This window comes from Coregonus clupeaformis, chromosome 18, assembly GCF_020615455.1.
Source record: "Coregonus clupeaformis isolate EN_2021a chromosome 18, ASM2061545v1, whole genome shotgun sequence".
Lineage (NCBI taxonomy): Eukaryota > Metazoa > Chordata > Actinopteri > Salmoniformes > Salmonidae > Coregonus > Coregonus clupeaformis.
Window position 1 is genome coordinate 38,739,609 of NC_059209.1, and position 15,796 is coordinate 38,755,404.

The following is a 15,796-nucleotide window of genomic DNA, read 5'->3' on the forward strand; positions in this document are numbered from 1 at the left end:
GGGGGGTATATACAGGGGTTGGGCTGGGGGTATATACAGGGGGTTGGGCAGGGGGGTATATACAGGGGTTGGGCTGGGGGTAGATACAGGGGTTGGGCTGGGCGTATATACAGGGGTTGGGCAGGGGGTATATACAGGGGTTGGGCAGGGGGTATATACAGGGGTTGGGCTGGGCGATATGGCTTACCTGGTTAAATAAAGGTGAAATAAAAATAAATAAAAATAAATAAAAAATATGGCCAAAAAATCATATCTCAATTTTTTTTCACATTTAGGGGCGATTCACAATATATATATATTTTAATGTTTTCTCTAAATAAGCTTTGTTGTACAATTAAAGGTAAAATACACTGCATTTCAAACAGTCAGCAATAATATTAAATTCAGGGCTTGTGAAGTTATACCTAGGTTAAATATAACCCTTCCACAACCATAAGACCCACTAATAATTTAATTATTTTATCAATATAGTTTAACCTGCTTTTCTGCAATAATCACTGATCTGGCTTTCAAGTCTGTCTATGAACATGACCTTTTTGTTACAAATCTAACCAGAACCATGTATAATGCACATCCACTAATATTGACTAACTTCTTGTAGCAGGCATTATAGACAATTAACACAGGTCTTATAAACAGTCCCTCAAGCACAAGCCCACGTGCTAGTGAGTAGGCAGCTAATCTTTATATTTCAAGTTTAGCCAATTTAGATCTATTTGCTAGCTAACAAGGTAGAACAGTTTAATTGTTATGAACACACCCTTCTGTCCGTCTCTGTCACGATCGTTTACGAACGAGACGGACCAAGGCGCAGCGTGATATGCATTCATATTTATTAACGACTAAACAAACGACAAAACAACAAACTAAACGTGAAGTCCAAGGTAGCATACAAACAACATAACTTACACGGAACAAGATCCCACAACTAACAGGTGCCAAAAGGCTGCCTAAGTATGGTCCCCAATCAGAGACAACGAGCAACAGCTGCCTCTGATTGGGAACCACACAGGCCAACATAGATCTATAAATACTAGATCTAACCATAGACAATAAACATAGCACAACACGACACAGAAAATACACACCCTGACTCAACAAATACGAGTCCTAGAGTCAGGGCGTGACAGTCTCCAACTGTTTGATCGGCATGCTAGCCTGTCCACTTTGTTCAGATGTTGAAATCAAGTTGCCATTCTTATTTCCCACAGTTATCAAGTTGGCTGGATGTCCTTTGGGTGGTGGACCATTCTTGACACACACAGGAAACTGTTGAGCGTGAAAAACCCAGCAGCATTGCAGTTCTTGACACACTCAAACCGGTGCGCCTGGCACCTACTACCATACCCCGTTCAAAGGCACTTAAATATTTTTTGTCTTGCCCATTCACCCTCTGAATGGCACACATACACAATCCATGTCTCAATTGTCTCGAGGCTTAAATATCCTTCTTTAACCTGTCTCCTCCCCTTCATCTACACTGATTTGAAGTGGATTTAACAAGTGACATCAATAAGGGATCATAGCTTTCACCTGGATTCACCTGGTCAGTCTATGTCATGGAAAGAGCAGGTGTTCTTAATGTTTTGTTCACTCAGTGTATAGGGAGTAGAATATAACATTGCTATATACAGGGAGTATAATGGAGGGAGAGAGAGAAGAAGAGGGGGAGAGAGAGACGTAGGGTCCAGAGGGGCCTTCGCTAATCGATCCCTCTTACGTAAAGGGGAGGAGGAGAGAGGGAGGGAGGAGGAGAGAGGGGGGAGGAGAGAGGGAGGGAGAGAGGAAGGAGGAGAGAGAGAGGGAGGAGGAGGGAGAGAGGGAGAGATGGAGGAGGAGAGAGGGAGGGAGGAGGAGAAAGGGGGAGGAGGAGAGAGAGAGGGAGAGAGGGAGGAGGAGAGGGGGAGGGAGGAGGAGAAAGGGGGAGGAGGAGAGAGGGAGGAGTAGAGAGGGAGGAGGAGAGAGAGAGGGAGAGAGGGAGGAGGAGAGAGAGAGGGGGAGGAGGAGAGAGGGGGAGGAGGAGAGAGGGGGGAGGGAGGGAGGAGGAGAAAGGGGGAGGAGGAGAGAGGGGGAGGAAGAGAGTGGGAGAGGGGGAGGAGGAGAGAGGGGGAGGAAGAGAGTGGGATAGAGGGAGGAGGGGAGAGGGAGGGGAGAGGAGGAGAGAGGGAGGAGGAGAGACTGAGGAGGAGAGAGGGAGAGAGGGAGGAGGGGAGAGGGAGGAGGAAAGAGGGAGGGGAGAGGAGGAGAGAGGGAGGAGGAGAGGGGGAGACACCATGCGTGCCACGGTGTCAGTCAGCTGTGTATCAATATGCTAATACCAACTGTTATCTAACCCCCAGCTAGCCTCTGTACCACTCTGTGTAGAAACTCACACTCACACACACATAAATCAGTTATGGAATTAGTCTCCAAACAGTCATTAGCCAGCGCCAGTAATCCAGGGATCATTAGGCTCAGCTCGTTAGCCCCCCCCACCCCCCACCTCATCATGATGTTATAATAATAATCTACTCAGGTGAAATAATCCATAGAGATACACTGCATGGCCAACAGTATGTGGACACCTGCTTGTCCAAACATCTCTTTCCAAAGTCATGGGCATTAATATGGAGTTGGTCCCCCCTTTGCTGCTATAACAGCCTCCACTCTTATGGGAAGGCTTTCCACTAGATGTTGGAACATTGCTGCAGGGACTTGCTTCCATTCAGCCACAAGAGCATTAGTGAGGTCGGGCACTGATGTTAGGCAATTAGGCCTGGCTCGCAGTCGGCGTTCCAATGCAGGTGTTCGATAGGGTTGAGGTCAGGGCTCTGTGCAGGCCAGTCAAGTTCTTCCATACTGATCTCGACAAACCATTTCTCTATGGACTTCGCTTTGTGCATGGGGGCATTGTCATGCTGAAACAGGAAAGGGCCTTCCCCAAACTGTTGCCGCAAAGTTGGAAGCACAGAATAATCTAGAATGTCATTTTATGCTGTAGAGTTAAGATTTCCCTTCACTGGAACTAAGGGGCCTATCCCGAACCATGAAAAACAGCCCCAGACCATTATTCCTCCTCCACCAAACTTTACAGTTGGCATTATGCATTGGGGCAGGTAGCGTTCACCTGGCATCCATCAAACCCAGATTCGTCCTTCGGGCTGCCAGATGGTGAAGCGTGATTCATCACTCCAGAGAACACGTTTCCACTGCTCCAGAGTCCAATGGCGGCGAGCTTTACACCACTCCAGCTGATGCTTGTCATTGCGCATGGTATTCTTAGGCTTGTGTGTGGCTGCTCGGCCATGGAAACCCATTTAATGAAGCTCCCAAAGAACAGTTATTGTGCTGACGTTGCTTCCAGAGACAGTTTGGAACTCGGTTGTGAGTGTTGCAATCGAGGACAGATGATTTTTACACGCTGCACGCTTCAGCACTCGGCGGTCCAGTTCTGTGAGCTTGTGTGGCCTACCACTTCGCGGCTCAGCCGTTGTTGCTCCTAGACGTTTCCACTTCACAATAACAGCACTTACAGTTGACTGGGGCAGCACAGAAATTTGAAGAACTGACTTGTCCTATGACGTGCCATGTTGAAAGTCACTGATTGCTTCAGTATGGGCCATTCTACTGTCAACGTTTGTCTATGGAGATTGCATGGCTGTGTGCTCAATTTTCATACACCTGTCAGTAATGGGTGTGGCTGAAATAGCCAAATCCACTAATTTGAAGGGGTGTCCACATACTTTTTAGTGTATGTTTAGGGGTGTGGGCAGTGGTGGGTGGGAGAGCACTGTCATATAGAGCCTGTCAACAATAGAATGTTAGGAGGTGGAGCCTGTCAACAATAGAATGTTAGGAGGTGGAGCCTGTCAACAATAGAATGTTAGGAGGTGGAGCCTGTCAACAATAGAATGTTAGGAGGTGGAGCCTGTCAACAATAGAATGTTAGGAGGTGGAGCCTGTCAACAATAGAATGTTAGGAGGTGGAGCCTGTCAACAATAGAATGTTAGGAGGTGGAGCCTGTCAACAATAGAATGTTAGGAGGTGGAGCCTGTCAACAATAGAATGTTAGGAGGTGGAGCCTGTCAACAATAGAATGTTAGGAGGTGGAGCCTGTCAACAATAGAATGTTAGGAGGTGGAGCCTGTCAACAATAGAATGTTAGGAGGTGGAGCCTGTCAACAATAGAATGTTAGGAGGTGGAGCCTGTCAACAATAGAATGTTAGGAGGTGGAGCCTGTCAACAATAGAATGTTAGGAGGTGGAGCCTGTCAACAATAGAATGTTAGGAGGTGGAGCCTGTCAACAATAGAATGTTAGGAGGTGGAGCCTGTCAACAATAGAATGTTAGGAGGTGGAGCCTGTCAACAATAGAATGTTAGGAGGTGGAGCCTGTCAACAATAGAATGTTAGGAGGTGGAGCCTGTCAACAATAGAATGTTAGGAGGTGGAGCCTGTCAACAATAGAATGTTAGGAGGTGGAGCCTGTCAACAATAGAATGTTAGGAGGTGGAGCCTGTCAACAATAGAATGTCATCCTCTTGTAATTTTGTTGACAGTTGCTCTTGCAAATACTGTTCTACTGCTACAGTGGGATTGGTCTATTGGCAAAAGAAAGGTAGGAACAGAAAGGAGATGGAAAGAGAAGAGATTTTGTTATTTGTGATATTATGACATAGACGTGGTCATGAATGAATGAATTGGTTGTTGTTGGAAGTGTGTGTGTGTGGGCTGCATTTGTGAATAGCGTGGGAGCAGAGTCATGAGAAATAGGAGCGTTCTCTTTCAGATAATCTCCCTCCGCCCCAATCTGCATTCCACCTATATTACAGCTACGTGAGTGTGTATGTGCTTTTGTGGTGTGTGTGTATGGGGTGTGTGTGTGTGTTTGTGGTGTGTGTGTGTGTGTGTGTATGGGGTGTGTGTGTGTTTGTGGTGTGTGTGTGTTTGTTGTGTGTGTGTGTGTGTGTGTGTGTGTATGGGGGGTGTGTGTGTGTGTGTGTTTGTGGTGTGTTTGTGGTGTGTGTGTGTGTGTGTGTGTATGGGGTGTGTGTGTGTTTGTGGTGTGTGTGTGTTTGTTGTGTGTGTGTGTGTGTGTGTGTGTTTGTGGTGTGTGTGACTGCGTCCTTCCTGTTACAGACCATTACATAGGCCTATTTTTGGTTGGTTGTTTGTTCATGTCTGCTCCCAGACATCAGTGATCTCTGTTTCCAGAATATTGTCATCAGCAATCAAATATTTGTCCCTTGGTGGGAGGGAGAGGGAGAGGGAGAGAGGGAGAGAGGGAGAGGGAGAGAGAGAGAAGAATGATTTTTGGTGGGAGGATGGGGTGGGTGAACTAGAGTTATTATTGCTCCATAGTAGCTGGTCACACTCATCACATGATGTGCAGCCGTATGCAAACTACTGGCAGCCCTATTCAGTAATATGTCAGCCATTATTTCATAAAACCTTTTATCACACACCCATATGCAGGCAGGCACATGCCTGGTTAGAACGGTCCGACAGGGACTGCGAATTTCAATCAGTTATGAAGGCAGAACGTTCCGAGATTCACCCAGCTGTATGCAAAGTACAGGCAGCCTCGTTTAGCAATATGTCATCCATTATTTCAAATAGGCTTTGATTTTATCACACACACACACACTGGGGGTCCTATCAGAACAGATACACCAGTTGGAATTTAGATAAGCTCTGTAGATATCCTCTGCTCCTGGAGATATAAAGAATGTGCAATATTTTGTTCCAGCCCAGCACTAACACAAATAATCAAGTAATCACCCACACTACAGGGCTTCTGGACTAGAGCTGCTGTTCCCTGCTCTAGAGGTTTGTCTAAAAGTTATATAGTAGACAGTCAGTGGAACACAGAGAACTATCTTCTCAGGTGGGGTCAGTTAGGGTTCTCTCTCACAGTTGATTATTGTGTGTGTGTGTCACTTTGGTGTATTGTGAAAGCTGGTGGATGGGTGGACTTGTAGAGCAGGTCAGACTAGAATAGCACCTAGCTTTTCACCTCTCCCTCCCTCCCTCCCTCCCCCCTGTCTGGTTCTATTCTTTCTCTCGCTGACCACCCCTCCCCTACTTTAAACATACCACACATGGTGTGTAAACCTGTGTGTGTGTGTGTGTGTCCTTTGTATACTCTGATGGTGTGTTCAGGGCTGTATGTCCTTTACTAATGTGACTCCACCCTGGGCACTGAACACACTCCCAACACACACACACACACACACACACACACACACACACACACACACACTCACACACTCCCAACACACACACACACACACACACACACACACACACACACACACACACACACACACTCACACACTCCCAACACACACACACACACTCCCAACACACACACACACTCCCAACACACACACACACTCCCAACACACACACACACACTCCCAACACACACACACACACACACACACACTCCCAACACACACACACACACACACACTCCCAACACACACACACACACACACTCCCAACACACACACACACACACACTCCCAACACACACACACACACACTCACACTCCCAACACACACACACTCACACTCCCAACACACACACACTCACACTCCCAACACACACACTCCTTACCCCCCCTCACTGGCCCTGTCCCGTCCGACGATCTCTCTGTGACAAAACATTCAGAGAGGTCTCCTTACCCCCCTCACTGGGGTTGTTGTTGTTGTTTGTGCCTAATCCATTGTCTGTGTTTGTCAGGGTCGGGTGGAGGTGGAGGCCGGGAACGAGAACATGAAGTTTGAGACGGGACCCTTCTCCTACTATGGGGTCATGGCCCTCAGTGCTCCCACATTAGGTGAGTCCTCTCTCTCCTCCATTACTCTCTGTCTGTTTCTCTCCTATCTCTCCCAATTCAAATCTCTCTCTCTCAATTCAATTTCAATTCAATTTAAGGGGCTTTATTGGCATGGGAAACATATGTTAACATTGCCAATGCAAGTGAAATAGATAATAAACACAAGTGAAATTAACAATAAAAAATAAACTGTAAACATTACACTCAGAAGTTCCAAAAGAATAAAGACATTTCAAATGTCATATTATGTCTATATACAGTGTTGTAACAATGTGCAAATAGTTAAAGTACAAAAGGGAAAATAAATAAACATAAGTATAGGTTGTATTTACAATGGTGTTTGTTCTTCACTGGTTGCCCTTTTCTTGTGGCAACAGGTCACAAATATTGCTGCTGTGATGGCACACTGTGGTATTTCACCGAATAGATATGGGAGTTTATCAAAATTGGATTTGTTTTTCGAATGTGGGTCTGTGTAATCTGAGGGAAATGTGTCTCTAATATGGTCATACATTTGGCAGGAGGTTAGGAAGTGCAGCTCAGTTTCCACCTCATTTTGTGGGCAGTGTGCACATAACCTGTCTTCTCTTGAGAGCCAGGTCTGCCTAAGGCGACCTTTCTCAATAGCAAGGCTATGCTCACTGAGTCTGTACATAGTCAAAGATTTCCTTAATTTTGGGTCAGTCACAGTGGTCAGGTATTCTTCCACTGTGTACTCTCTGTTTAGCGCCAAATAGCATTCTAGTTTGCTCAGTTTTTTTGTAAATTCTTTCCAATGTGTCAAGTAATTATCTTTTAGTTTTCTCATGATTTGGTTGGGTCTAATTGTGTTGCTGTCCTTGGGCTCTGTGTGGTCTGTTTGTGTTAGTGAACAGAGCCCCAGGACCAGCTTGCTTAGGGGGCTCTTCTCCAGGTTCATCTCTCTGTAGGTGATGGCTTTGTTATGGAAGGTTTGGGAATCGCTAACTTTTAAGTGGTTGTAGAATTTAACAGCTCTTTTCTGGATTTTGATCATCAGCGGGTATCGGCCGTAGTCTCAATTTGGTGTTTGTCCCATTTTGTGAATTCTTGGTTGGTGAGCGGACCCCAGACCTCACAACCATAAAGGGCAATAGGTTCTATAACTGATTCAATGATTTTTAGACAGATCCTAATTGGTCCTGGCAACTGGACATTTTTTGGAACACCATTATTTTTGTCTTACTGAGATTTACTGTCAGGGCTCAGGTCTGACAGAATCTGTGCAGAGGATCTAGGTGCTGCTGTAGGCCCTCCTTGGTTGGGGACAGAAGCACCAGATCATCAGCAAACAGTAGACATTTGACTTCAGATTCTAGTAGGGTGAGGCCGGGTGCTGCAGACTGTTCTAGTGCCCTCGCCAAATCGTTGATATATATGTTGAAGAGGGTGGGGCTTAAGCTGCATGCCTGTCTCAACCCACGGCCCTGTGGAAAGAAATGTGTGAATTTTTTGCCAATTTTAACCGCACACTTGTTGTTTGTGTACATGGATTTTAGAATGTTGTATGTTTTCCCCCAACCCCACTTTCCATCCGTTTGTATTGCAGGCCTTCATGTCAAATTGAGTCAAAAGCTTTTTTGAAATCAGCAAAGCATGAGAAGACTTTGCCTTTGTTTTGGTTTGTTTGTTTGTCAATTAGGGTGTGCAGGGTGAATACGTGGTCTGTCGTACGGCAATTTGACAAAAACCCAATTTGACGTTTGCTCAATACATTGTTTTCGCTGAGGAAATGTAAGAGTCTGCTGTTGATGATAATGCAGAGGATTTTCCCAAGGTTGCTGTTGACGCATATCCCACGGTAGTTATTGGGGTAAAATTTGATTCCAGTTTTGTAGTTTGGGTTGATCAGTCCTTGGTTCCAAATATTAGGGAATATGCCAGAGCTGAGGATGATGTTAAAGAGTTTAAGTATAGCTAATTGAAATTTGTGGTCTGTATATTTTATCATTTCATTGAGGATACCATCAACACCACAGGCCTTTTTGGGTTGGAGGGTTTGTATTTTGTCCTGTTGTTCATTCAATGTAATTGGAGAATCCAGTGGGTTCTGGTAGTCTTTAATAGATGATTCTAAGATTTGCATTTGATCATTTGCTGTTTCATTTGCTGAATCCAGTGGGTTCTGTATGTTTTTGCTGTTTGTTCTATGTTATAGGGCCAAAAAGATTGAAGTGGTTTATCCATACATCTCTGTTTTGGATAGATAACTCTTCGTGTTGTTGTTTGTTTAGAGTTTTCCAATTTTCCCAGAAGTGGTTTGATTCTATGGATTCTTCAATTACATTGAGCTGATTTCTGACGTGCTGTTTCTTCTTTTTCCAAAGTGTATTTCTGTATTGTTTTAGTGTTTCACTATAGTGAAGGCGTAGACTCAGGTTTTCTGGGTCTCTGTTTTTGTTTGGATAGGTTTCTCAATTTCGTTCTTAGGTTTTTGCATTCGTTATCAAACCATTTGTCATTGTTGTTAATTTTCTTAGTTTGTCTGCTTGAAATGTTTAGATTTGATAGGGAAGCTGAGAGTTCAAATATACTGTTTAGGTTTTCTACTGCCAAGTGTACACATTCGCTATTATAGTGAAACATTTTGTCCAGGAAGTTGTCTAGAAGGGATTGAATTGGTTGTTTCCTAATAGTTAATAATAGTTATTTTATACGCTTCCACACTACTCTCCCACATTTATAGCGTGTCTTAATATTATTCTGTTCCTTTGGCTTTGATGCCTCATGATTGAGCATAGCTTTGTTCAAGTAGAGTGTGATTTTGCTGTGGTCTGATAGGGGTGTCAGTGGACTGACTGTGAACGCTCTAAGATACTCTGGGTTGAGGTCAGTGATAAAGTAGTCTACAGTGGTCTAAGGCACTGCATCGCAGTGCTAGCTGTGCCACTAGAGATCCTGGTTCGATTCCAGGCTCTGTTGAAGCCGGCCGCGTCCGGGAGACCAGTAGCGTATTTCTTTCATGTAGCCAGTGCTTTTGAATACCTGAAGTGAAGTCAGCAGGGGCAATAAGTTCAGGAATTATACACACCAATGGTTTTGGTTTCTCAAAACTATTTTTCCTGATGAACTTTGAACTCTGTGGCTCTGCCTGTCTACCTCTCTTCCTCATTTCTCTCACTCTCTCTCTCTACCTCTACCTCTCTTCCCTCACTCTCTCTACCTCTACCTCTCTTCCTCATTTATCTCACTCTCTCTACCTCTGTCTCTCACTCTCTCTCTCTACCTCTCGCTCTCGCTCTCAATTCAATTTCAATTTAAGGGCTTTATTGGCATAGGAAACGTATGTTAACATCGCCAAAGCAGGTGAAGTAGATAGTAAACAAAAGTGAAATAAAGAATAAAAATGAACAGTAAAAATAAAGACATTTCAAATGCCATATTATGTCTATATACAGTGTTGTAACGATGTGCAAATAGTTAAAGTACAAAAGGGAAAATAAATAAACATAAATATAGGTTGTATTTACAATGGTGTTTGTTCTTCACTGGTTGCCCTTTTCTTGTGGCAACAGGTCACAAATCTTGCAGCTGTGATGGCACACTGTGGTATTTAACCTAATAGATATGGGAGTTTATCAAAATTGGGTTTGTTTTCAAATTCTTTGTGGATCTCTGTAATCTGAGGGAAATATGTGTCTCTAATATGGTCATACATTTGGCAGGAGGTTAGGAAGTGCAGCTCAGTTTCCATCAAATTTTGTGGGCAGTGTGCACATAGCCTGTCTTCTCTTGAAAGCCAGGTCTGCCTACGGTGGCCTTTCTCAATAGCAAGGCTATGCTCACTGAGTCTGTACATAGTCAAAGCTTTCCTTAAGTTTGGGTCAGTCACAGTGGTCAGGTATTCTGCCACTGTGTACTCTCTGTTTAGGGCCAAATAGCATTCTAGTTTGCTTTTGTTAATTCTTTCCAATGTGTCAAGTAATTCTCTTTTTGTTTTCTCATGATTTGGTTGGGTCTAAATGTGTTGTTGTCCTGGGGCTCTGTGGGGTCTGTTTGTGTTTGTGAACAGAGCCCCAGGACCAGCTAGCTTTGCGTGCTCTAGGGCAACGGTGTCTAGATGGAATTTGTGTTTGTGGTCCTGGCAACTGGACGTTTTTTGGAACACCATTATTTTTGTCTTACTGAGATTTACTGTCAGGGCTCAGGTCTACCTCACTCTCTCTGTCCTTACAGAGTGTTTTGTCTCTCACTCACTTGTTTGTCTCTATTCATACTTCTCTCCTTTTTCCTTCTCTCTCTTTCACCTGTTTGTTTTAATCTGAGAATAATGTATCCTACACCTACAGCTCAAATCAAACGTAGATTCTCTCTTTTACTGTCACATGTAATGCGACCTGTAAGTGTGAGTCAAGGAATGGTTTAACTAAGTACTTTTACATGTATATTTTCCACCTTGGTTACTCAAAACCACGCTAGCCTGGGCTGTCGCTAGTGGGATTTGTGGATCTCCACTATCGTCTGGGCTTGATGTGGCCTGCCGGTAATACACTGGTGTCCCCCGGCGGCCGGTTCGTACATAAAACATTCTCCATTCAGGCTGCAAAGGCTTCAATTTCCTCCTTAACTAGATTTAATGGCGAGAAGGCGAGAGAAAAAAACGGTGAAAATATGCGTACTTTCCTTATGAAACACAATTTTCCACCACCATACTAGTGGCTAATGCCTAAGAATGCCACTTCCTGATTTTGTGCCCCGCGTTCAGCTAGGGGTAAACAGACTGCTGCAACTTGTTTGGCTGAACATGATATGCAACATTCGGGACTAGCATTCCTAGTTAAGGAGGAAATCGAAGCCTTTGCAACCTGAAAGGAGACTGATTTCTGTACGAACCGGTCGCTGGGGGACACCAGTATAGTAGCCCAGACAATAGTGGAGATCCGAAATCCCGGTTGAAGGTTTCCCGGATTCAGAAGGGAATAAACAGGAAATACCGACTCCTCCAACCAGGATTTCTGGAAATACAGGGAATTTTATGAAATTTCCCGAAACTTTTAACCCTACTCATGTCCTCTCTTTCTCTCTCTCTCTCTCTCGGCTCTCTCTCTCGCTCTTTCTCTCGCTCTCTGTCTCTCTCTCTTTCTGTCTCTCTCTTGCTCTCTCTCTCGCTCTCCCTCTCTCTCTTTGTCTCTCTCGCTCTCTCTCTCTCTCTTTGTCTCTCTCGCTCTCTCTTTCTCCCTCTCTCTCTCTGTCTCTCTCTTGCTCTCTCTCTCGCTCTCCCTCTTTGTCTCTCTCGCTCTCTCTTTGTCTCTCTCGCTCTCTCTTTCTCCCTCTCTCGCTCTTTCGTTCTCTTTCTCTCTTTGTCTCTCTCGCTCTCCCTGTCTCTGTCTCTCTCGCTCTTTCTCTCGCTCTCGCTCGCTCTCTCTCTCTATCGCTCTCTCTCTTTCTCTCTCCCTGTCTCTCTTGCTCTCCCTGTCTTTCTTTGTCTCTCGCTCTTTCTCTCGATCGCTCTCTCTTTCTCTCTACCTGTCTCTCGCTCTCCGTGTCTCTCTCTCTCGCTATTTCTCTCGATCGCTCTCTCTCTCTCTCGCTCTCTCTCTCTGTACCTCTGTTTCCTCACTCTCCTCTCCTTTTCTTCCGCTATTCTTTCTCTACCTTCCTCTTCTCTTTCCTCTCTCTCTCTCTCTCTCGCTCTTTCTCACGATTGCTCTGTCTCTCTCTCTCTCCCTGTCTCTCGTTCTCCCTGTCTCTCTGTCTCTCTCTCTCTCTCTCGCTCTTTCTCTGTCTCCATCTCTCTCTCTCTCTCTCTCTCTCTCTCTCTCTCTCTCTCTCTCTCTCTCTCTCTCTCTCTCTCTCTGTCTCTCTGTCTCTCTCTCTCTGTCTCTCTCCCTCTCTCTCTCCCTGTCTCTCTTTCTCGCTCTTTCTCTCGATCGCTCTCTCTCTTTCTCTCGATCTCGATCTCTCTCTCTCTCTCTCTCTCTCTCTCTCTCTCTCTCTGTACCTCTTTGTTTCCTCACTCTCCTCTCCTTTTCTTCTCTTTCTCTATCTTCCTCTACCTCTTCTCTTTCCTCTCCTCCCTCCATCTCGCTCTCCTTTCTGTCTTTCATCTCCTCCTTCCATCTGTCTCTCCATCTGTCTCTCTCAGTGGTGTCATCTCGTCCTCGTCACCTCTCTCTAAAGAGGTTCTCTCTGTTCTCCAGGTTGCCAGGTAACCTCCGGCATGTCTGGGCAATGGGGAAACATTTAACTGTAACACCCAGGCTGGGGAAGAATATAACCGTAACACCCACTACTTTATCCTACTTTATGTAGTAGTTTTATAGAAAATGGTAGTGACTACTGAGTAGTCTACAGGATCATCAGCATCAGTTACACACAAACCTTCACCAATCAAAAATGCTACCAAACGCTGACGGTGCAAGGAAACTTGCCGTCCTATATTACTTCTGTTTCTAGCCTTCATCTGCAATTTAAATCAACAAGTCTCAGGCTAACTGCTAACTCTCATTAGCTTTGGTGGAGTGTGGAGGACTCTGTTGCACCAGAAGAGAAACTATACCCCATTTTGATAATACCAGGTAATGTGTCTTCCTGGCCTGCAGAGGGCATTGCAGTGGTTAGCAGTTTGTTGATATGATTGGTAGTAACCTACCTTAAGGCGCACTGCCCGTGGGGTTGGCAACTTGGCATCCGCATGCCCAGGGCTAAGACTGGCACGGCCCTTTCTCCACCTTGCATCACAGGCCAGGGTTAATGTTGCAGAAACTGGAAGCTGGGTGTCTTCTCAGCCTGTTATTGGCTGAGTGGTTGACAAGCAGATCTTCAGCTGTTAGACTCTGCATCACTCTGTGTTCCCGTCACGCCTGACAATCATGCATCTCACCTGCAGTACTGCACTGGCACAAACCAACTGACACACACACACACACACACACACACGTTGGATGTCACACACTCATGCAAGTTCTTCACACTTTTGAAATACAGTGTGGTTGGTTGCTATATGCAAGCTCTAAAGATTAGGTCCACCTGCAGAACGCCTCTAAGGTGTTTTATAAATCCATGTGGATACACTTTACTGAGGCACTGGCATCGTGTGTTATTCAATGGCATTGTGTGTTATTCAATGGGTGCCAGATGTTGCGAGCAGCGCCACCTGGTGGCATTAGTGTGAAATGAACAGATTTCTAATTTGTGAGGTGTGTTTCACCGCGTGTAGAAACTAGTATTAAACCTTCTGACTCTCTCTAACAGGTCTCTCTAACAGGTCTCTCTAACAGCTCTCCCTAACAGCTCTCCCTAACAGCTCTCCCTAACAGCTCTCTCTAACAGCTCTCTCTAACAGCTCTCTCTAACAGCTCTCTCTAACAGGTCTCTCTAACAGGTCTCTCTAACAGGTCTCTCTAACAGGTCTCTCTAACAGGTCTCTAACAGGTCTCCCTAACATGGATGGATATGTGTGATTTTGGTTATGTGTTAGCTCTGACAAGTCTCTTGTCTCTCTCTGTCCATCCAGTTGACATGCCCATTACTGCATTAACTGTGTATTGGCCTCCAGAAGGCACCTTTGCCTGGTTTGGCAGTGGCATGCACATTTTTCACAGATTTAGCCTACCATTTCATTAACACAGTTTTACGTGTTTGTGTGCATCTGCACGTGTGAGTGTGAATTTTTCCTTGTGGCTCACTCTAACGCTACGACCCTGTGTGTGTTTCAGAGTCCCACATCGGTGGTTTGAACAGGACAGCGTCTCTGGGCACTGCAGATCGGACAGAGTCCGTGTCAGCCAGCGGCAGCAGCAGCCAGCTCAACACTCAGTACGCTGTCCCCTCACCATCATACACACCAGACTTCTATGTACGAGCTCTCACAGACCTGCAGTTTGTCAAGGTAAGGATACCCAGTCATACGTTGATACCTCCTGCACTGAGCTTTAATGATTTGGCTCGGATAGAGACGGTGTGTGTAGGCTTATGTTCGACCCCAACACTACAACACCTTGATTATCTCTCTCTCCTCTCTTTCTCTCTCTCCCTCACCATGTCCCTTCATCCTCCCTCTTCCCTCTTTGTCAGATCACGCGGGCCCAGTACCAGAACGGTCTGATGGCATCTCGTCTGGATTCCGCCCCCCAGTCACCTGATTGCGGCCACCCCCGTCTGGAGGGTACCACACCCCCTGTGGGCACCGCCACTCTCGGCTTCCTGGCTGACGACACCCCCACTCCGGAGAAAAGCCCCCTCCTGGACGACGAGACCACCTCTCTCCTCAACGAGCAGTACGGCCCCCTCCTGGACGACGAGACCACCTCTCTCCTCAAGGAGCAAAACTCTCTGCCTCACAACCACCACAACCAATCAGAGAGCAGCATATGACACACACACACACACACACACACACATACACTAGTGCACACACTTATATATTTGCGTTTACACATACTACCAGGGACTGGGAGCAGACATCCACACACACACTCTGACATTATTCCAAACTGTCTGAAGGAACGACTCTCTCCCCCCATTTTAAAAGTCAACCCTGTGGCTGGAAGTGTGGACATTGTCAGCTATCCCCCCTGTACCTCCTCTTCTTCCAGCATGGTCAGCTATCCCCCCTGTACCTCCTCTTCTTCCAGCATGGTCAGCTATCCCCCCTGTACCTCCTCTTCTTCCAGCATGGTCAGCTATCCCCCCTGTACCCCCTCTTCTTCCAGCATGGTCAGCTATCCCCCCTGTACCCCCTCTTCTTCCAGCATGGTCAGCTATCCCCCCTGTACCTCCTCTTCTTCCAGCATGGTCAGCTATCCCCCCCTGTACCCCCTCTTCTTCCAGCATGGTCAGCTATCCCCCTGTACCCCCTCTTCTTCCAGCATGGTCAGCTATCCCCCCTGTACCCCCTCTTCTTCCAGCATGGTCAGCTATCCCCCCTGTACCTCCTCTTCCAGCATGGTCAGCTATCCCCCCTGTACCCCCTCTTCTTCCAGCATGGTCAGCTATCCCCCCTGTACCCCCT

The 15,796-nt window shown here is 45.9% G+C and overlaps 1 protein-coding gene across 2 annotated transcripts in view; it reads left to right on the forward strand.

Moving 5' to 3' along the window:
• LOC121530714 (metal transporter CNNM4) overlaps positions 1–15,588 on the forward strand; it is a 56,747-nt gene extending 41,159 nt beyond the window's left edge. Inside the window, exons 5-8 of one of the 2 annotated variants that reach the window (XM_041835888.2) lie at positions 6,729–6,825; positions 12,929–12,991; positions 14,502–14,674; positions 14,860–15,588. In XM_041835888.2, the coding sequence (XP_041691822.1) occupies positions 6,729–6,825; positions 12,929–12,991; positions 14,502–14,674; positions 14,860–15,159 (633 nt within the window). In that variant the 3' untranslated portion in view covers positions 15,160–15,588. The remainder of the gene's footprint in view (positions 1–6,728; positions 6,826–12,928; positions 12,992–14,501; positions 14,675–14,859) is intronic. The other variant, XM_041835891.2, reaches the window with a different exon arrangement.
• The last annotated feature ends 208 nt before the right edge of the window (positions 15,589–15,796 follow it).